The 22,554-nt window shown below is 46.0% G+C and overlaps 1 protein-coding gene across 5 annotated transcripts in view; it reads right to left on the bottom strand.

Annotated features, from left to right (window-relative positions):
• The window catches only part of LOC121282799 (tumor protein p53-inducible protein 11-like), a 122,144-nt gene that overhangs the window by 11,961 nt on the left and 87,629 nt on the right, over positions 1–22,554 (bottom strand). For all 5 annotated transcript variants that reach the window (XM_041196610.1, XM_041196611.1, XM_041196614.1 and 2 more), the window contains one exon: positions 3,320–3,378. In XM_041196610.1, coding sequence (XP_041052544.1) covers positions 3,320–3,378 — 59 coding nt within the window. The remainder of the gene's footprint in view (positions 1–3,319; positions 3,379–22,554) is intronic.

The raw sequence follows: 22,554 nt of genomic DNA, 5'->3' as shown, positions 1-22,554 counted from the left end.
CTCCTCCACCTCCTCCTCCTCATTCCTCCTCCTCCTCCTCCCCATTCCTCCTCCACCTCCTCCTCCTCCTCCTCCGCCCCATTCCTCTTGCTCCTCTGCCCATTCCTTCTCCTCCTCCACCTCCTCTGCTCATTCCTCCTCCTCTGCCCCATTCCTCCTCCTCCTCCTCCTCTTCCACTACCCCTCTCCCTCTTCTGACATGTTTATGTCCTGAGATCCCTTTTGTATGACAGTGAATGATCACCAGAAATGAAGGTGCCTTTCATGACCACCAGATGTCTCAAAGTGCTTTCCAGCCAATGAAGAGATTTTGAAGTGTCGTCTAATTAACTTCCAACAAACTCCCACGAAGAGCAATCTGATAATGAGCTGCTAAACTGTTTCAGTGATGTTGACTGACGGATAAATATTGGCCTGGGCACTGGAGACAGTTTCCTGCTCTTCCTCAAAATGTGTCCACTTGTGAAGGCAGGTGGGGCCTCAGTATAATATCTCATCCAAAAGACGGCACCTCTAACACTTGCTCAGTTCTGCACTGCAGTCTCAGCATTAGTTTATGTGCTCATGTCTCTGAGTGGGACTTGAGTACACAACTGTTTGACTCAGAGGTGAGCGGGCTACCACCCGAGCCACAGCTGGCACCATGAGATATGGACTGTGCTGAACTCTGGCAGCTGGAAACTCTTTCTAGTTGTAACAGACACTCCCATTGGATAACTACTGACACAGGGACAAACTTGGCAAATAGCCGCAGAGGACTCGATAGGAATAATTATCCCAGGTCCAGGCGAGTGGGCATACATCAGTGAACAGAGTGCAAATGTGGAAACACTCCTCACTATCATCGCAGGAACCAAATTGTGCCAGCACTTGCTAAATAATCACATAATACTTTAACACGGTATCCCAGACTCCAACATCACTATCCCTGGTAATGTCCTGTCCCAGTGGCAGGACAGACCCAGTAGAGGTGAGGAAGTTGCTCTGTGGGTTCTCAACATCGAATCCGGACCCCATGATGTTTCATGGTATCAGGTCAAACATGGGCAAGGAAACCTGATTACCACGTACTGTCCTCCCTCAGCTGATGAATCAGTGCTCCTCCATGTTGAACATCACTTGGTGAAAGCACTGAGTATGGCAAGGGTGCAGAATGTTTTCTGGGTGGGGGACTTCAATGTCCGTCACCAAGAGTGGCTCGGTAGCACCACTGCTGACTGAGCTGGCTGAGCCCTAAAGGACATAGCGCTAGACTGGGTCTGCAGCAGGTGGTGAGGGAACCAACAAGAGGGAAAAACATGCTTGACCTCATCCTCACCAACCTGCCTGCCGCAGATGCATCTGTCCATGACAGGATCAGTAGGAGTGATCACCGCACAGACATTGTGGAGACGAAGTCCTGCCTTCACATTGAGGACTCCCTCCATCATGTTGTGTGGCACTATCACACCAATGGCACTATCGTACTAAATGGGATAGATTTCAAACAGATCTAGCAACTCAAGACTGGGCATCCATGAGGCACTGGGGGCTATCAGCAACAGCAGAATTGTACTCAAACACAATCTGTAACCTCATGGCCTGGCATATCCCCCACTCTACCATTACCATCAAGGCAAGGGATCAACCCTGGTTCAATGAAGAGTGCAGGAGGGCATACCAGAATCAGCACCAGGCATACCTAAAAATGAGGTGTCAACCTGGTGAAGCTATAACACAGGACTACTTGCATGCCAAACAGCATTCGTAGCAAGTGATAGACAGAGCAAAGTGATCCCACAACCAATGGATCAGATCTAAGATCTGCAGTCCTGCCATATCCAGTCGTGAATGATGATGGACAGTTAAACAACTCACTGGAGGAGGAGGTTCCACAAATATCCCCATTCTCAATGATGAGAGAGACCAGCACATCAGTGCAAAAGATAAGGCTGAAGCATTTGCTACAATCTTCAGCTAGAAGTGCCGAGTGGATGATCCATCTCGGCCTCGTCCGGAGGTCCCCAGCATCACAGATGCCAGTCTTCAGCCAATTCAATTCATCCCATGTGATATCAAGAAACGGCTGAAGGCACTGGACACTGCAAAGGCTATGGGGCCTGACAATATTCTGGCAATAGTACTGACGACTTGCACTCCAGAACTTGCCATGCCCCTAGCCAAGTTGTTCCAGTACAGCCACAGCACTGGCATCCACCCGGCTATGTGGAAAATTGCCCAGGTATGTCCTGAGCACAAAAAGCAGGACAGATCCAACCCAGCCAATTACCACCCCATCAGTCTACTCTCCATCATCAGTAAAGCAATGGAAGGGGTCATCAACAGTGCTATCAAGCAGCACTTGCTTAGCAATAACCTGCTCACTGATGTCCAATTTGGGTTCTGCCAGGGCCACTCAGCTCCAGACCTCATTACAGCCTTGGTTCAAATTTGGACAAAAGAGCTGAACTCCGAGGTGAGGTGAGAGTGACTGCCCTTGACATCAAGGGAGCATTTGACTGAGTGTGGCATCAAGGAGCCCAGGCAAAACTGGAGTCAATGGGAATCAGGGTGAAAACCTCTGCTGGTTGGAATCATACCTAGCACAAAGGAAGATAGTTGTGGTTGTTGGAGGTCAATAATCTCAGTTCCAGGACATCACTGTAGGAGTTCCTCGGGGTAGTGTCCTAGGCCCAACCATCTTCAGCTGCTTCACCAATAACATTCCTTTCACTATAAGGTCAGAAGTGGGGATGTTCGCTGATGATTGCACAATGTTGAGCACCATTCGTGACTCCTCAGATACTGAAGCAGTCCATGTCCAAATGCAGCAAGACCTGATCAATATCCAGGCTTGGGCTGACAAGTAGCAAGTAACATTCATGCCACACAAGTGCCAGGCAATGACCATCTCCAACAAGAGAGAATTCAACCATCGCATCCTGGGGGTTACCATTGACCAGAAACTGAACTGGACTAGCCATATAAATACTTTGGCTACAAGAGCAGGTCAGAGGCTGGGAATCCTGCGGTGAGTAACTCACCTCCTGATTCCCCAAAGCCTGTCCACTATCTACAAGGCACAAGTCAGGAGTGTGAAGGTATACTCTCCACTTGCCTGGATGAGTGCAGCTCCTACAACACTCAAGAAGCTTGATAACACCCAGGACAAAGCAGCCGCTTGATTGACATCACATCCACAAACATTCACTCCGTCCATCACCGACGCACAGTGAAAGCAGTGTGTATCATCTAGGCAACTGGGGAAAGCCAATAAATGCTGGCCCAGCCAGTGATGCCCACATCCCATGAATGAATAAAAAAACATTAAAGGCTGTACCTGAGACCCAAAGGTTCTCGCATAGCGAACTTCATTTCATTCCCCAGGACTTGGCTGATCTGCAAAAGAAGATATGAGGATAAGACATCTCAGAGCTGTCTGAAGTATTTAACCTTTCCAAGCCGATCTGTCAACCAGTTTCTTTTAGAAATCTTCCTTCCCTTCTCCTTTCTAGGATGGACAGCACTCTGCTTCTGAAGAGGCAAAAGCTTTACAAGTACCAACTCAAGTGATGTTTATTTTAACAAAGTTATGAGATTCTGAATAGGCCAATGGCTTTCCAAATGCCTGTCAAGAGATGTTTGCTTATTTTGACAGACTTCTGAGATTTTCAACAACTTCTGAATGCTCTTATAGGGCATGTAACTTCCCTTTATAAAGCAGATGCTGGGTGACTGGGTGAGGGGAGAGCTGAGTGGATGAGGACAGGTGTGTGGGAGTGGGAGGCAGTTGGGAAGGATGGGGGGGTAAGGCCAAGGGACTGAGGGTGAGAGGGTTTGAGGTGGGCTTGCACTGATCTGTAGGTTTAACTTTATTAGATAAACCACTGATGGTACTGAAGCACTGGGCCAAGGTTTCTGGGAATAAAGGCAGGTATTCTAATCTGGTCACTTCCACACCAGCCGGTTTCCACATTCACAGTCAGTCTGACTGAAGGTCATTCTACTCCATCACACAAGAACATGCTGACAGCCAGCTCTGCCGGAGTCAAAATGGGAGTATGATGTTGGCATTGATTGCACCAGCTGATTCACACTCCAATGAGAAAATTCTGGCCTCAGTGACTACTCAGTGTGTGCTCGAGCATCAGCATTTACTGAGTGTGTGTGATCCAGCATCAGTGTTTACTGAGTGTGTGTGATCGAGCATCAGTGTTTACTGAGTGTGTGTGATTGAGCATCAGTGTTTACTGAGTGTGTGTGATCGAGCATCAGTGTTTACTAAGTGTGTGTGATCGAGCATCAGTGTTTACTGAGTGCGTGTGATTGAGCATCAGTGCTTACTGAGTGTGTGTGATCGAGCTTCAGTGTTTACTGAGTGTGTGTGATCAAGCATCAGTGCTTACTGAGTGTGTGTGATCGAGCATCAGTGTTTACTGAGTGTGTGTGATCGAGCATCAGCATTTACTGAGTGTGTGTGATCGAGCATCAGCATTTACTGAGTGTGTGTGATTGAGCATCAGTGTTTACTGAGTGTGTGATCGAGCATCAGCATTTACTGAGTGTGTGTGATTGAGCATCAGTGTTTACTGAGTGTGTGATCGAGCATCAGCATTTACTGAGTGTGTGATCGAGCATCAGCATTTACTGAGTGTGTGTGATTGAGCATCAGTGTTTACTGAGTGTGTGTGATCGAGCATCAGTGTTTACTAAGTGCGTGTGATTGAGCATCAGTGCTTACTGAGTGTGTGTGATCGAGCTTCAGTGTTTACTGAGTGTGTGTGATCAAGCATCAGTGTTTACTGAGTGTGTGTGATCGAGCATCAGTGTTTACTAAGTGCGTGTGATTGAGCATCAGTGCTTACTGATTGTGTGTGATCGAGCTTCAGTGTTTACTGAGTGTGTGTGATCAAGCATCAGTGCTTACTGAGTGTGTGTGATCAAGCATCAGTGTTTACTGAGTGTGTGTGATCGAGCATCAGCATTTACTGAGTGTGTGTGATTGAGCATCAGTGCTTACTGAGTATGTGAGATCGAGCATCAGTGTTTACTGAGTGTGTCTGATTGAGCATCAGTGTTTACTGAGTGTGTGATTGAGCATCAGTGTTTACTGAGTGTGTGTGATTGAGCATCAGTGTTTACTGAATGTGTGATCGAGCATCAGTGTTTACTGAGTGTGTGTGATCGAGCATCAGTGTTTACTGAGTGTGTGTGATTGAGCATCAACATTTACTGAGTGTGTGTGATTGAGCATCAGTGTTTACTGAGTGTGTGATCGAGCATCAGTGTTTACTGGTTGTGTGTGATGTAGCGTCAGTGTTTACCGAGTGTCTGAGATGGAACATCAGTGTTTACCGAGTGTGATGCAGCGTCAGTGTTTAAAGAGTGTGTGATGCAGCGTCAGTGTTTAAAGAGTGTGTGATGGAGTGTCAGTGTTTACCGAGTGTCTGCGATGGAACGTCAGTATTTACTGGTTGTGTGTGATGGAGTATCAGTGTTTACCGAGCGCCTGTGATGGAGCGTGAGTGTTCGCTGGTTGTGTGTGATGGGGCATCAATTTTTACTGTGTATGAATGATGGAGTGTTAGTTCTTACCAAGTATGGCTCATGTAATGTCTCTTTTTACCGAATGTGTGTGATATAACATCACTGTGTGTGTGTGATGGAGTGCCAGTGTTTACTGAGTGTGTGTGATGGAGTGCCAGTGTTTACTGAGTGTGTGTGATGGAGTGTCAGTGTTTTCTGGGGTGTGTGTTGGAGTGTCAGTGTTTATTGGTTGTGGGTGATGGAGCATTAGTGTTTACCGAGTGTGTGTGATGGAGCGTCAGTGTTTACTAAGTATGTGTGATGGAGCCTCAGTGTTTACTGAGTGTATGATGAAGCATCATTGTTTATTCAGTTTGCCTGTTGGAACATCAGTGTTTAGCGAGGGTGTGATGGTACATCAGTGTTGACTGTGTATGTGTGATGTAACATCAGTGTTTACTGCATTTGTGTGATGGAACATCAGGGTTTACTGAGTCTGTTTGATAGAATGTCAGTATTTCCTGAGTGCGTGTGATGGAGTGTCAGTGTTTACTGAGTGTGTTTGATGGAGCGTCAGTGTTTACTGAGAGTGTGTGTGATGGAGAGTCAGTGTTTACCGAGTGTGTGTGATGGAACCTCAGCGTTTACTGAGTGTGTGTGATGGAGCGTCAGTGTTTACTGAGTGTGTGATGGAGAGTCAGTGTTTACCAAGTGTCTGTGATGGAACGTCAGTGTTTACTGAGCGTGCGTGATGGAACGTCAGTGTTTACCAAGTGTCTGTGATGGAACGTCAGTGTTTACTGAGCGTGTGCGATGGAACGTCAGTGTTTACTGAGTGTGCGTGATGGAACGTCGGTGTTTACCAAGTGTCTGTGATAGAACGTCAGTGTTTACTGAGCGTGTGTGATGGAACGTCAGTGTTTACCAAGTGTCTGTGATGGAACGTCAGTGTTTACTGAGCATGCGTGATGGAACGTCAGTGTTTACCAAGTGTCTGTGATGGACGTCAATGTTTACTGAGCGTGTATAATGGGGCGTCAGTGGTTACCTAGTGTGTGTGATGGAATGTCAGTATTTATTGAGTGTGTGTGATGTAACTTCAGTGTTTACTGAGTGTGTGTGATGGAGAGTCAGTGTTTACCAAGTGTGTTTAATGTGTCATCTATTTTTATTGGGTTTGACATGTTTACTGACTTGCCATCATTGATCTATTGAGTGCAGTAGTTTTGGAATGTGCTATTAATGCTGATTTTGACCTGTTAAGTTTAGGTGTGCTTTGTCGTTTTTTGTTTTTATTTCAGCCGGTGCAAATTATTTCTCTTCTCTGACTAATGCCATTTGTTCTTTAGCAAAAGAAAGTCTGCTGCTGGTTGCTCAGTGCTCCTGCAAAGTGCAGCTGTTTGGCTTCACTCTGTCAGCTTTACAGCATGATTCAGCAGTCAATAAGCAAAGAGCATACGCACCGTCACTCAAATACCCAGGCTCCTGAAAACTTACTGTTCAATTGAATTGTCAACTGGCGTTAAATTCCCATCAATCAAATAAAGAAACTGTTGCGTTAAATTCCTGGTCAATACAAGTCATGTTCTACGCTTACCTTGCAGGAGAAGAACTATTATGCGAGTACACTCAATCCCACTCATTTACTGTCCTCTCCCTTGCTCTCTCTACTCATCACAGTTGCTGGATGGTGAAGAGATATTTTCTCAATGCTGAAATTAGTTTTCTTTTGGTTTTGTTCTATTAATAAGCTTACAAATGGAGGGGTATTAACAAAGATGGAAGTCGGAAAGGCTGCAATGGCCACAAGCTTTGTTGCGATTCAATCAGGATTGTTTCTGTTCGGGATCAATCTGGGAATGTAAATATGGGGTTATAACCACAATGCAGCAGAAACGGTTTTGCTGACATTGTGATAGGATAAGTGGCTCGTGTCCTCTAACCTGATAGCTGTGGCCAATCCTTTCCATTGGAAGATTAACTGAATCTGAATGTTAATGGTCTCAGCAGAGATGATTATGAAGAGAGTATTAAAACAAACAGGTGAGGACATTGCTGATGCATTTGTCATGATTTTCCTGACTGCTCTCCAGATTTGAAAGCCATGCCCTTTGGAACGTATAATTGCAAATGTCACTCCGTTTATTTTTGAAGGGAGAGACCTGTCAGTTGTGTGGAAGTTACTTTAATCTGTTTGAATTCCACGGCGTGCCGGGGTTGGGGGAATTTCTGTAGCCCATGGGAAATCCAGACATAAGCACAACACATCTGTCAGCAGCTGGTTAACCCAGCCATTGCATTGGGATATCATTCCAACGTTTTCCAACCAAAGTGTGAGCGTGCATGATCATGACCTGCGTGAAGCGATTTCAGCTCCAGTATTTAAAGGGACATCGCGAACACAAAATTGAGTCAATTCTGGAGTTGGGAGCACAACAGAAGGAATTGGTGTGTTTGAGCCAGGCATTGAAAGGCTGTACCCCATTCAACTGACAAGCTGTTGGGGCTGTAAGGACCTTCAGGAAGATACTATTCCTAATGATAGGAGGAAGAAACTTCCCAGTGAAACCTAGAAGTTATGGCTGGAGTTTTCCCCTGAGGTCAGCAGCAGGAGTGTGGTATCAAAGTCATGGATTCAACGCCAGGAGTGTTTGAATGACCTAAGCAGAGAAGGAAAGATGAGTACAGTGCCCCATTGGCCTATTGCCTGTCCTGAGTATCACAACAAGCCCCTCACTCTGCCTTCTCAAACCTACTCTAGCACATCACTCCTTGTACCAACTTTCCTTGGACACATTACTCTCTGTCTATTCACTTTTTTACACCCCCTTCTGTCCATCTACCACTGGCATTCACCCACATCTTTATATAACGTCATGTCTCTCCCTCAGATACACTCTCAACAAATGAGCTCCTTTCATCCATTCAACAGATGTCATTGCTCTCACTCATAGACCTCTTCATTCCCTCAATGCAGTATGGAGGACAGAACACGAGGGAAAGGCAGAGAACTGGAGGCAGCCGTTCAGCCATCTTGCAACCAACAGATGCAGCGGAGGAGGTGCTGGACATTAGCAGAATCTCAGTGTGCTTGGCCTTTGGAGATGAGGACCTCATAGCTGCATGGTGACAAATTAAATATCAGACAGCCACATGGCATCCAACACTCACTCATGTTGATTTGATGTTAGCAACAAGTGAAAAGTCCATAATAGCCACTTAAAACATCGTTAACTTGACAGTTTTAATTTACGTCTTTAATCTCCCACAGGTCCTTCAAGTGTCTAACAGGAGGTGGTCCAGGAGGATGACAGCTCCTCAGAGGTCACTCCTTCTGAGGGTGCACTGTCACAAGGCTCATGCAGATCATGCACCAGCTCAAATACACACTCTTCAGTGGGACCAGAAAGGAAGGTAGCTAGGCTTTCACCTGGTGACTCACACATCACAAGTGAGCTTGAGCATATGGCAGAAACAGGGACAGCAGTAGACTCCACATTGAAGGCTGCAGGATGCTCCAAGCTCTGCTCAGCTGGACGCTGTAGCTACACTTCTGGGGCTGTTGACAAACTGACTACTTCCAGTGCAACAACAGAGGCTAAACAATATATGGGCAGTCATTCCAGATGCACTGTGCATGTTTGTAGAGATATGGAGAAGTTTGTCTTAAGCATGAATGGTATGATGTCGCAAGCTTTTGCTAAGATTAAGGAAAGAGGGTTCAGCTACATGGAGCATCAAATATAGCAATCATGCAAGTACATGCAGATATTCATCAATGACTTGCACATTATGAATGCCACCTTAAATAGGATGACCAATACCTTAGCCTTGACCATTCATCACCTCACTGATGTGCAGCAAAGTGTTCTCCAGCTCATTGCTAGCAGAAAGTGCAGTTGGCCATGAGAGGAATAAATGTGAAATGGGAGACTCCACTCAAAGCACTTCCACTTCTCACTCACTGTCCCAGCTAGGTCACTGTTCCACATGCTGTCTTGTGTACCGATTGGCTAAGTCTGCCCTGGACAGGTAGAGGTGGGACAGTTCTTTGACAGCCCCTCAGGGGCTTCAAAACCCAGAGGCTTCCAGCCAAAACCATCTCAGAGCAGGGATTTGAAAAGCTGCCTCGAGCTCTGCAGAAATTAGGGCCATGTAGAAGCGAGAGGAAGAAAAGGACTAAAGATGTGTAATTGCAAATATTAGACTATATCAGATTGTTAAGCTTCAGTTTTACTTTAGAGCTACAAAATAATTATTTCTTTTCACCAAATTCTCATGTTGTCCACTGGTGGTTGCTGCCTGACAAGTGCCCTTTTCACATGTGATGAATGGTAAGGCATGAACCGGCACAGAATAACAGCACGGCTGTGAGAGAGAGGCCTGGCTGTTTGCAGGACCGAAGGACCCTGTTAGTGTCATGGGGAGGTTAGCTGGTTATCAGATCAATGGACTGGTGGAACTTCAGTCACAATAACAGCATCCTAGGGTAGCAATAAGCACCCCTGTTGATGCATTGGCCACAAGATATTCCACCAACCCCTGTGAGGAGGCTCTGAGACCTTGTTCCTCCTCCAGGTTTAATCCTTGCAGCTGTGCAATGTTGTGCAGGGCACAGTACACTAATGATCACTCCGGACAGCCTGGTTCATCAAAGGTCACCGCCAGATCTGCCCAGGCTCCTGAAGCGCATCTTCAGCACACCAATGGACCCATCAATGCCATCTGCTGGTCATATCGCTTGCACTGGAGCACTCCTTGTTGGGGCCCTCATTGGTGTCATGAACCACGTTTTAAATGGGTAACCCTTGTCTCCAAGCAGCCAGCTAGTAAGGCAAAAACAGGTTAGGCAGGGTGGACTGCTACAGGGCAAAACCATCATGGCAACAGCTGTCACCAGCAGGAAGATCTTTCCGAGGTGATGGGCTGAAAAGCCTCCTTCCATGCTGTAACAATTCTGTGATTTGAAGACTGTTTTTTGTTAAGTAAAGGGATAAAAGGATATGAAACAAGGGCAGGCAAATGCAGTTGAAGCACAGATCAGCCATGATCCAGCTGAATGATGGAACAGATTCAAGGACTGAACAGATCCTCAGGCTAGAGGGGCCAAATGGCCTACTCCTGCTCCTAATTCCTATTAAAGGGGCTGAATGGCCTACTCCTGCATGGGAGACCTGGACAATGTGTAAAAGATGATTTGTCAGCTGATTTAATGCGAAGATCACAGCATTGCTTCTTTGAGCTGTTTGACCGATAGTTCTTTATTCAGAGGCATAAATTCCAGACAATGGGTAAAACAGGCAGTACTTCAAGTATTTATGTCACCTGATCCAGATGGTTTGAGTCCCAGGTTGCTAAGGGAAGTAGAGAGAGTGGAAAGGTTTGCTGTAACCTTCCAAGCTTCCTTAGATGCGGTGGAGGTGCCAGAGGATTAGAGAGTGGCAAATGCAGCACACTTGTTCAAGAAAGGGTGCAGAGACTTCTACAGGCTGCTCAGTTTAACATCACTTTGGAAACAGTAATCAGTGAAAAACATTCACAGGTACTTGGAGAGGTTTCAATTAATTAGAGAGAGCCAGCACAGATTTGTAAAGGGGAGATTCTGCGTGATTAATTAAATTGAATTTTTTGGTCAAGTAACAGAGGAGTTTGATGAAGGGAAAGGAATGGATATTCTCTATAAGGATTTTAAAAAGCATCTGCCAAGGGGCCATATGAAGAGCTGGTTAACAAAATGGAGGCTCACGAGGGTCAACAACTGGGATTTAAAAGTTGCCTTCAGGGCAGAAAACAGCAAGTTGTGGTAAATGGCTGTTTTTTATTCCCCAGATTGGAGGATCGTAGACAGTGGTGTTTACATATTAGGGTTTGTAAGGGTTAATGCATGGGACTGTATAATTAGCACCTCCCATAATAATGATGTAATAGAACACATGGCTAGGTGTCAAGGGCGAGATTGTTCATGGCTTCAGCAGTGTAACACCTCATCCTGTATAGCTGGGCATAGTTTAGTTGTATATAATGAACCAGTTGTTGTTTGAACATACCAATGTCTCAGTGATCCTTCCGAAGCTAGACTAATCAATATACAACAAGGTTCTCCAAGGGTCAGTGCTAGGTGCTTGTGCTTGACTATTGATCAAATAACTCAAGGAAGCAATGCTGCACTCTTTACATCAAATCAATTAACAAATGTCTTTACACATTGTCCAGGTCTCCCATATAGGAGTAGGTAACATTCAGCCCCTTCAACAGGAATTAGGAGCAGTAGTAGGCCATTCTGCTCCTCGAGCCTGAAGATCTGTTCAGTACTCAAATCTGTTCCACCATTGTTTTTTTGATATATTAAAAGAAAATCCACGTATATATCTAAGTTTGTTTATCTATACGCACATACATAGATGTAATAAGTGCAAACGGTGAGGATGATTAAAATCAACTGGAACAGGACATGGATACACTAGCAGAATAGGCAGACAAGTGACAGATTGAGGTTGATGCAGAGAAGTGTGTGGTGATGCATTTTGGCGGGAGAGACAATATAGACTAAATGGCACAGTTCCAGAGAATGTACAGGGGCACAGGGACCTGGGGGTTCATGTGCATCAACCTTTGAAGATGGCAGATGGCATATTGAGAGAATAGTTAGCAAAATAAATAGAATTTGCAGCTTCACAGTTGGAGGTATTAAGTTAAAAAGCAGGGAAGTTATGCTGAATCTTTCTAAAGCTTTGGTTAGGTTCCAACTAGTGTTATATCCCGTTCTGGTCACCACACTTTAGGAAGGGTTTGAGGGTGCAAAGGAGTTTTACCAGAATGGTTCCAGGGAGGAGGGATTTTAGCTACAAGGTTAGACTGGAGAAACTGGGGTTGCTCTCCTAGTTAGTCAAAAGAAAGCTGCTCCCATCAGCTGGTGTTACAAGGACTGGGGAACACAATATTAAGAGATAGAATGGGGATGCGAGGAGGAACTTCAATGCGAAGCAAGTGGAAATGAGCTGAAGCTCACTGCCTATGAGGGTGGTGGAAACAGAGATGATGGGTGATTTCAAAAGGAGATTGGATGAGCACCTGTGGGAAATAAACTTGTAGGGTTATGGGGATAGAGCAGGGGACTGGAACTTACTGGTTTATTCTACAAAGAGTTGGCATCGACGCTTATGGGCCAAATGAACACTCTTTGTGCCACTATCACTCAATGGGCCAGAACTTCTGAGCAGTAGTAATCACAGTCAGAATGCCACTCTGCCCCTTTGTATTTACGCTAAAATGGAGCCGTAGCTTTTGCACCTGACTTTCTGACTCAGGCCTGCTCAGGAGCAGTGCAGCAGATTCCCGAGGTCCCTGCCACTTTGAGAAGCCAGGGAGAACGTAAGTGGGTAGAATTGTGGTGGTGGGGGGGTGGGGGGGGGGTTGCGGAGGGCGTAATCAGAGGGAGAAGATTCAGGTGGTCAGTGAGGAGGTTGTAGGGTGTTCAGTGGGGGGCAGATGGTCAGCGGGAGATGGTTCGGGCAAACAGTGGTGGGGGGGGAGAGGGGGGAGTCAGATGGATAGTGATGGGGTGGCTGGATGGCCTTTGGGGGAGTCAATGGTCAGTAGGATGGGGTTCTGGTGGGCAGTGAGGGGGTTGGATCAGGTGGGCAGTGGAGGGAATCGATAGTCAGTGGGATATTGGTCAGGTGGGCAGTGGGGAGGTGGGTCAGATGATCAGTGGAGTGGGTCAGATGATCAGCGGAGGGGAGTAGGATGAGTTCAGTTGGTCAGTGGGTGTGGATTGGATGGTCAGTGGAGAGAGTAGGATGTGTCGGGGGATGTTCAAGGGGTTAGGTGGTCAGTGGAAGGGTAGTCAGTGTGGGTTCCCGTGGGGTGTCAGGGAGAGTGTGGAGTTCAGTAACTTACTTATCCAGGACCAAGAGGTGGAAGTGGTTTTAATTGTTCTAACTTTCCCTGGCTAACTATTCTGGTGAGACAGTTAGAACCATCTGAAGTCTGCGATTTAAATCAGAGTATTGGATGGTTACACGTGCAGGGTAATTGACCAGTGGAAGTTTGAACTTTCTTGGGCAATTCTCATGCAGTCCTTGCATGGGGACTTCAGGTGTGGGGAGGCCCCCAGCACATCTTCTGGGGAGGGGGTACCTCCCGGGTACAACCCCCCACAGAAATCAGAAGTTACGTGTCTGTAACTTTCTTCACACTAAACTGACAATGGTTGGGAAGTCAACGAAAGTCTTATTGCCCCATTGTCTTGCTAGTTATTGGTCCATAAGAAATACATTTGAAAATATTTAGGGGTGAAATTACTCTGCAGCAGCATTATGAAAACAGGTTTGTTGTCAATCAACAGCCGATTTTTCACCATGTCCAATTTCCTCTTCACTGAGATTCACAGAATGATCGCTCAAACTCTGTTTACAGACTCACTTCCTGGTGTCACTGTCCTTTCTCCTTGGATTGAAATTAAAAACCTTGGCAATGTTTCTCCAAGTCCATAGAAAGTGAAACCTGCTGTGATGGTAAGACTGCTGCCCATTTGGTTGCAGGCCCTTTCACACTTCTGCTGTCAGCCAATTACACCCCTTCAACTCATGTGGTCTGATTCAATCTTTTGTGTTTTCCACACACCTTGCAGCTTGTTTTTGTTTCTCTTTAACTATCTCACTTGTAAGTAAGTAGGTCGGTGGTTTCAGTCTGAAATAACAGCATTGCAACATGACAGTGACCATCTTCTGTGCCCACTAGGCATTTCCAGCACACACCAGGGCTCTAAGGCAGCGAGACTCTTAGGCTACTTACCCATTTACAGTTGAAGAATAGGTTGAGTTCAGATCCAAAACCTCTACTCGTTGGTTTTACTGGCTAAAACTGCAAGTGGATGAGCACCAGCTATCCTGAGGGAAACTTCAGGGGCAACCAGCTACTAGATGGTTTGAGTAGTCTTCCACTGCCTATGCACAGGTCTGAGACCAATTTGCACATCAGAGCGTTATGAACTTCCACCAGAGTTTCCCTGGTCCATCCTGCCTGAGCTTTCAACATCATCTATTGTGGTTATGTCAATGGGTGGATATTCCACACGGTGACCAGTGCACTGACAATAATCTGAAAGAGATTTGTGAAACCTTGGCTTCCTATCACACTCATAGCATTCGTAAAGATGTGAGTTTCATTTCATATGGGACTCAGACTCCTTGTAAAAACTCATTCTGCAGAGTGCAAATTAAATTCATTATGATAAAGTCCCAACTGTAAGGGTGGTATTGTCTGCACCTGTGTGTGTATTAACATTATCTGCTGTTTGCGGGAACTTGCTGTGCACAATTTGCTTTTCCTACATTATAACAGTGACTACACTTCAAAAAATACTGTAAAATCAAGAAATTGTGAAAGGCGCTATAACAATATAAATTCTTGCTTTCTTTCACTGGGATCTCTGTTTGAATGGGGCACTGGACTACCGAAGAATTTTTTTTAAAAAATTCATTCATGGGATGTGGGCTTCGCTGGCTGGGCCAGCATTTATTGTCCATCTCTAGTTGCCATTGAGAAGGTGGTGGTGAGCTGCCTTCTTGAACCGCTGCAGTCCATGTGGTGTAGGTACATCCGCAGTGATGTTAGGAAGGGAGTTCCAGGATTTTGACCCAGTAACAGTGAAGGAACGGCGATATATTTCCAAGTCAGGATGGTGAGTTACTTGGAGGAGAACTTCTAGGTGGTGGTGTTCCCATCTAGCTGCTGCCCGTGTCCTTCTAGATGGTAATGGTCTTGGGTTTGGAAGATGATGTCCAAGGAGCCTTGGTGAATTCCTGCAGTGCATCTTGTAGATGGTACACACTGCTGCTACTGTGTGTCGGTGGTGGAGGGAGTGAATGTTTGTGGATGTGGTGCCAATCAAGCGGGCTGCTTTGTCCTGGATAGCGTCGAGCTTCTTGAGTGTTGTGGGAACTGCATTCATCCAGGCAAGTGGAGGGTATTCCATCAAACTCCTGATTTGTGCCTTGTATATGGTGGACAGGCTTTGGGGAGTAAGGAGGTGAGTTACTCATCGAATGATTCCTAGCCTCTGACCTGCCCTTGTAGCCACAGTATTTATATGGCTAGTCCAGTTCTGTTTCTGGTCAATGGTAATCCCCAGGATGTTGATCGTGGGGAGTTTAGTGATGGTAATGCCATTGAACATCAAGGGGCAATGGTTGGATCCTCTCTTGCTGGAGATGGTCATTGCCTGGCACTTGTGTGGCGCGAATGTTACTTGCCACTTGTCAGCCCAAGCCTGGATATTGTCCAGGTCTTGCTACATTTGGACAGAGACTGCTTCAGTATCTGAGGAGTTGCAAATAGTGCTGCACATTGTGTATTAAAACGACACTGTATCTGATTAGGACATTAGGAGGATCCCTGCTTATATTAAAAGAGGGCTCCTTGATCTCTGTGTAAAGCAGCATGTAACAAAGATACATTGTACAGCCACATGTGCTTTAACATTGTTTGGATCATGGTGTATACAAAAGGGGCACTGTACAGACCTATGCCTGTATGAAAAAGGCTTTGTGTGGATTGTGCTGTGGTTTAAAATAGGCATTGTAGGGAAATGTGTGTGTATTAAAAGAGCTGAGAGAGAGTCTGGGCATACAGTGAAGGACATTTTCCAGACTTGTGTGTGCATTAGAGTTAAAATGCATGGAGCTCAACAAGTACTAAACGGGACAGTGTAGTATTGTAGACTCAGGTCCAGGAAAAACCTGCTGCCAAAGCTCTGTGCCAGCACTGGCTGATTGCACACTAGCTGATAAGTGATTCATTCCAGTCAAATGTATGATTCTACTCTTCTCTTGAACTGAAGCTAGTAGAAATGTTGTCGTTGACACCAATTAAGTTAGGAACAGGATCATTCCACTGCCTGGCTGAAAGGCTTGTCAGTTTGGTTACCAGGCCAATAAGGCATCTTTAATGGTCAAACTTTGGAGGTTGCCAGTTCCATACTTTTGGCTTTTACTCTGGGACACTCTAGAATATCCACAGGACAACAGTTTGGGGTTATTTTTGTCATGTAGATCACGGAACAAGTGTTGCCCCTATATTGATCCGTGAAGTTAATGGTATTAAGAGCAAGTTATCGGTGGGATGTGAAGTTACACAGACTCAATGCTGCAATAACAAGTTGTACTTATCTAGCACCTTTGACAAAATAAAACATTCCGAGGCACTTCACAAGGTTGTTATGCAGCAAAATTTGACACCAAGCCACATAAGGAGATATTAGGGCAGGTGATCAAAAGTAATAGGTTTTAAAGAGTGTCTAAAAGGAGGAAAGAGAAGTAGAAAGGCAGGGTGCTCTAAGGAGGGAATTCCAGAGTTTAGGGCCTTGGTAGCTGAAGGCCAATGGTGGAGTAAATAAAATCAGTGATGTGGGCCAGAATTATAGGAGTAATTTAATCACAGAGTGTAGAGGAGATTACAGAGATAGGGGTGAGGTGATGCCATAGAGAGCTTTGAAACCAAGAATGAGAATTTTAAAATTGAGGTGTTGCTCAATTTGCAGCCAGTGTAAGTCAATGAGCACAAGGGTGATAGGTGAATGGGACTTGGCAGCAAAGTTTTAGATGACCTTAACTTTACGGAAGTTAGAATGTGGTTGGCCGGTCTGGAGTACTGAAATAGCCAAGCTGAGGGGTAACAAAGGCACAGATATGGGTTTCAGCAGATGAGCTGAGGCAGGGGTGCAGTGCAGTGATGTTACAGAGGTGAAAATAGGAGGTCTTAGTGATGCCAAGGTCAGAAGCTCATCTTGAGATCAAATATGACACCAAGGTTGCAAACAGACTGGTTCAGCTCAAACAGTTGCCAGGGTGAGGGATGGAGTCAGTAGCTAGGCAATAGAGCTTGTAACTATAGTCAAAGGATTCAGTCTTCTTAGCACTGTATTTAATTCAAGTAAATTTCTGCTCATCCAATACTGGATGTCAGATAGGCAGTTTGATAATTTAGCAACAGTGGAGGAGTAGAGAGAGGCAGTGGTGAGACCAAGCTGGTTTCCATTTCTGATGATGTTGCCGAAAGGCAGCAAGTAAATGAAAGATAGGAGGAAAACAGCAATGGATCTACGGGGGACACCAGGAACAGGAAGAGAAGACATGATATACTCTGGATATGATTAATAGATACGAATGAGGATAGGAAGAACAGTGCCACCCAGCTGGATGACAGTGGAGAGGTGCTGGAGGAGGGCTTGTGCGGTCAATCATGTCAAAGGCTGCAGACAGACTGAGAAGGGGAGGGGATGGGAAGTTTACCTTTGTCATAGTCACATAGGATGTCATTTTGTGATTTTGATGAGAACCATTTTGGTACTGGGATGAGGCAGAAACCTGATTGCAAGGATTCAAACATTGTGTTCGGGCAGGATGGGTGCAGATTTATCAGGTGGCAACACATTCAAGGACTTTGAAGAGCAAAGGGTGGTTGGAGATGGGGCAGTGGTTTACAAGGACATTGGAGTCATGGGTTGGTTTGTTGATGAGAGGAGTGATGATGACAGATCTGAAGGAGGGAGGGACAACCCTGAAGAGAGAGAACTGCTAATGTACAGCTAACATGGGAGCCAGAAGGGGAAGCTGGTTGGTGCGCAGTTTGGTAGGAATAGGGTCAAGACTGCAGGAGGTTGGTCTCATGGGCAAGGTGAACTTGGATAGAGCACGAGAGGAGAGAAACTAGAGAATGATGGGAGTTCAGGGCTAGGGGAGCAGGAAGCTTTCGAGAAAGTTTGGTTCATGAGTCAGGGAAGAGAGAGAAATGGCAGAGGCAGCTGATTGGATGGTCTTGATTTTAGTGACAAAGGAATCCATGAGCTCCTAGCACTTATCGATGGAGGTGAGGGTACAGGAGACAGGAGAGAGGGGTTTAAAACGATGGTTTGCAGTAGAGAAAAGCCAGGAGTTATCCATGCATTCCAGAGAGGATCCTGGAATAGTGAGCAGTTTAGCAAGTTAGAACAGGGCTGTGGTCCAGCCAGATCTGGCAGTGAATGGTTCAGCCATTCTCTGCAGTTCAGAGATGGTTTACTAATCCAGCACCTGAATTGGGCAGGTTGTCTTATGAGGAAAAGTTGGACAAATTAGGTTTGTATCCGCTGGAGTTTAGAAGAGACAACTTCATTGAAACATATAAGATCCTGAGGGGTCTTGACAGGGTGGATGTGGAGAGGAATTTTCCTCGTGTGAGAGAATCTATTACTAGGGGTCACTGTTTAAAAATAATGGATAGCTCATTTAAAACAGAGATGAGGAGAAATTTTTTCTCTGAGGGTCATGAGTCTTTGGAACTCTCTTCCTCAAAAAGCGGTAGAGCAGAGTCTTTGAACATTTTTAAGGCAGAGCTAGATAGATCCTTGATTAATAAGGGGGTGAAAGGTTATTGCGGGTAGGCAGGAATGTGGGGTTGAGGTTACAATCAGATCAGCTATGATCTTTTTGAATGGCAGAGCAGGCTTGAGGTACCACTGCTCCTAATTTGTATGTTCGTATATATGTATGTTCATATGTAACCAATTGTTCACCATAACTGTTCAAGCGCGTCTCTCTTGGACTGAAGGAAGTAGAGATGAGGGCCGTACTGGGGATCAGCTGGGATGAGAGAGAGTAATGGTCTGATTGGACAAAGGTGGAGGCGAAGGTATAGAACAGCCACAGGTTAGATAGTTGGGATTTTGAAAGTACGGTTGTAAGTGAATTGGGGAATAATTCTTCCAAGGGATGGAGGTAGGGTTGGGGTGGAATATGGAGACTGATAGAAGGAAGTGAGCAGAGATGGTTTATCTGCGATTAGTACAATGAGAGTAATGAGTCCACGTGAGATAGCAAGGTCAAGGGGCGGCTGCCCACGGATATGTGCTGTGGAGTTTATATGGAGGGTGAGATGAAGAAAGAATAGTAAGTCGGTGAACTCAGAGGAGAGAGAATGATGAGTTAAGATGGAGATTGAAATCACTTAGGATGAGCAGTAGCTCAGTGCAGAGGCTGAGGGAGAAAAGCAGTGAAGATACCTTGGAGAAGATGTTTATGGGTGGGCAGTAGAAAACAAGGATCCCAAATGTGAGGTGAGAGGGGATGAAAGGAAAGGTGTCAAAAGGAGGAGAAGCAGGAGGTCAGGCTGAGGTGTGATTTGGTGATAAGACTTACTCAGTCACTGTGATGGTGATGGAAGGTAGAGCGAGGCAGGGAGGCTTCATTCCAAAAGAAGATGCCATCAGCTCTCAGCCATGATGATGATGCAATCACCCACAGTAAGATCACGGATGGCAAAGACCTTGTTCGCAAGTGAACAGACATTCTGGAGGGTTGGAGAGAATCCACAGGGTCAGCAGTGGGAGGGGTGAGTTGGACAGAAAGGAGATTGGCAAGATTAGCCCATGCAGGAAATCTGGCGAGAGAGTTGGTGGGGGCAATTGGAGTTGCTTCTCCTAATGAGCCAGCGTGGAGTACCTCGATGAGCCCTTTGGAGAATGCAAAGATAGTTACAGAGGGAAGCTGTAAGCTTATCCAAAACAAATCGAGTCACACACTGGGATAGCAGAGAGAGAGAGCAGGAAAGTTGAGTAGTATTAAAGGGTTAGGGTAGGAAGTCTTGTGGTGCAGTAGGTAGTATCCCTGCCTCTCAGGCAGAAGTTTCGGGTTCAAGCCCCACTCCAGGTGGCCAAGGGAGGTGCTTTCATAACACGGCTAGACAGGTTGACTATTGAGCTGCAAATCCTGGGGAGCCAGTTGGCTCAGTTGGTTGACATGTGGATCAGATTGCTGTCAACAGTGTGGGTTTCAATCCCCGTTCCTGCTGGGGAGGATTCAGGGCCTGCCTCCTTGCCCTACCTGTGGCGAAGTTTACTGCGCTGTGGGTAGGACCCGCCTTTGGACAGAGTACCTGAGAGGGAGAAATCAAAGGACGCACAATGACAGGAGAGAGGGATCAATGAGGGGGTGGAGAGAAAAGAAAAAAAAAACGGAGATTGAAATGATGGGTATATAGAATTAACCAACAGTACATGGAATCAGTGGTGTATAGAGTTATCTAACAGAACTTGGATGCACATTATCACAAGGCTGTAGTGAAGAAATGCTAAATTAAAGCACTATAGCACTCAAAATCTAATGCTCCTCCATTTGTAATTGGAAATCTATGAATGGAGGGGTTCCCAAACTGTGATTCAGGGCCCCTGGTGGGGTTGTATGACAGCAACTATGGTCATGAGCGCCCTCGACTGAGGCAGCATGGTGTCTGTGGATGTTCACTCGGGTGGGGCAGCCCTGACATCGGCTCCGAGGCCCGGTGACTTGTGCACACAGGTTCTTTTTCTTGTCAAGGTTCGGGTGGGCAAGACCTAATGAAATAAGCTCCGAGGCCCGATCACTGCATCCCATAAAGCCTGCAAAATGGTAGGGGTAGAAAACACAGCTGTCTGCTCTCTAATCTCCCACCCACCTGCTCTTACAGCCCTACCACTGGCCATCCCCACAGCTCTCCAGTCACGCCCACCCCTCCCCACAGCTCTACCACCCCCCAACCCCCACAACAGCTCTACCAGTCCCCCCATTCCCTCCCCACAGCTCTCACAGCTCTACCACCCCCCCCCACAACAGCTCTACCAGCCCCCCATGCCCTCCCCAGAGCTCTCACAGCTCTATCACCTCCCCCACATCACTCCCCACAGCTCTACCACACCCCCCATTAATCCCTCAGCTCTCACAGCTCTACCACCCTCACACCCCTCACTACACCCCCCCACAGCTCTACCCCCCTCCCCCCCACACACTCCCAGCTCTACCACCCCCACACCCCTCACCATACCCCCCACAGCTCTACCCCCTTCCCCCCACCCCACACATTCCCAGCTCTACCACCACCGCCCCCATAGCTCTTACAGTTCTACCCCCACCTCTTTCACTCTGGGGTCACGGCAGTTCTCCTGTCTTAAAATGGGGTCTCAGCGGGGAGAAGTTTGGGAAGGTCTTCATTAATGCAACAAGTCTAAAGGAAACCTGATTTTAGAGACAACAACAGGAACAACTTATATTGCGCCATGAACATGATAAAACTTTCTAAGGCAATTCATAGGAGCATTATCAAATGAAATTTGACATTGCTTTTGTCTTCCGCTCTAGTGGGTCAGTCTGACCCCAAACCTTAACTGGGCAAAATAAATTGTAACATGTTGACAGGCCAGGAAACTCAACCAACCAAAAACCAATGGGGAAATAAATAAAACACGTGGCTTGCACAAGTGCAAAGCCTTTCCCAGGTTTACCTTTCAGCAGACATGTGCTGCAGCATCATTCTCACACCATACACACAGAAGATATGGATGTGGCAATGCTAGAGAATATGTTAAAAAGAGACACAGAGAATACAACATCTTCATACAACTAGCCTCATTAACATGCACAGTGGGTCAATCTGAGCTGCTCCCTTCCTTGTGGAAACCAGGCAAGCATTGTGAGGGCAATTAAAATGAAATGGGGTATTTATCCATCCACCTGCAGGCCCAATCTAGCCATTTGCACCTAAAACACATGTTAGGACCCTGATAAAAATGAAAAGACGTCTGCAAAGTCACCTTTATCAATAAACAGTGCATAGCACAGGAAAAAGACACTGCACCAAAACCAGCCCTTTCCCACCCAGAAAATGGGTCCAGCAATGGCAAATTTCTACCTTAGTAGCTTCAAACAAATAGCCCCTGACAAACACATGTTCAAATGACTATAGCAAATTCAGAAGTAACTGCAACGACATCAAACACAACTGCATCATAAATAGACACACACACCCAACTTGCAAAAATGTTGTTGCCCTGCGTGTGGTGTTTAACAAGTGAAATGTTCCCCTACACACATCTATCTAGAAATAGTAATTTTATGTTTCTGCAATGTGGTCTTATTCAAATAAAGACCAGCTGTAGAATGTTCCAGATTTTACCGAGCAATGCACAGAGAAGTCCTGGGTTTGATGAGGGTGAAATAAAATCTGTTAAATAAAGGGCTTTTAACCCATTTGTTGTAG

Source organism: Carcharodon carcharias, chromosome 10 (genome assembly GCF_017639515.1).
Source record: "Carcharodon carcharias isolate sCarCar2 chromosome 10, sCarCar2.pri, whole genome shotgun sequence".
Taxonomy (NCBI): domain Eukaryota; kingdom Metazoa; phylum Chordata; class Chondrichthyes; order Lamniformes; family Lamnidae; genus Carcharodon; species Carcharodon carcharias.
This window is presented reverse-complemented; position numbering and strand designations above follow the sequence as displayed.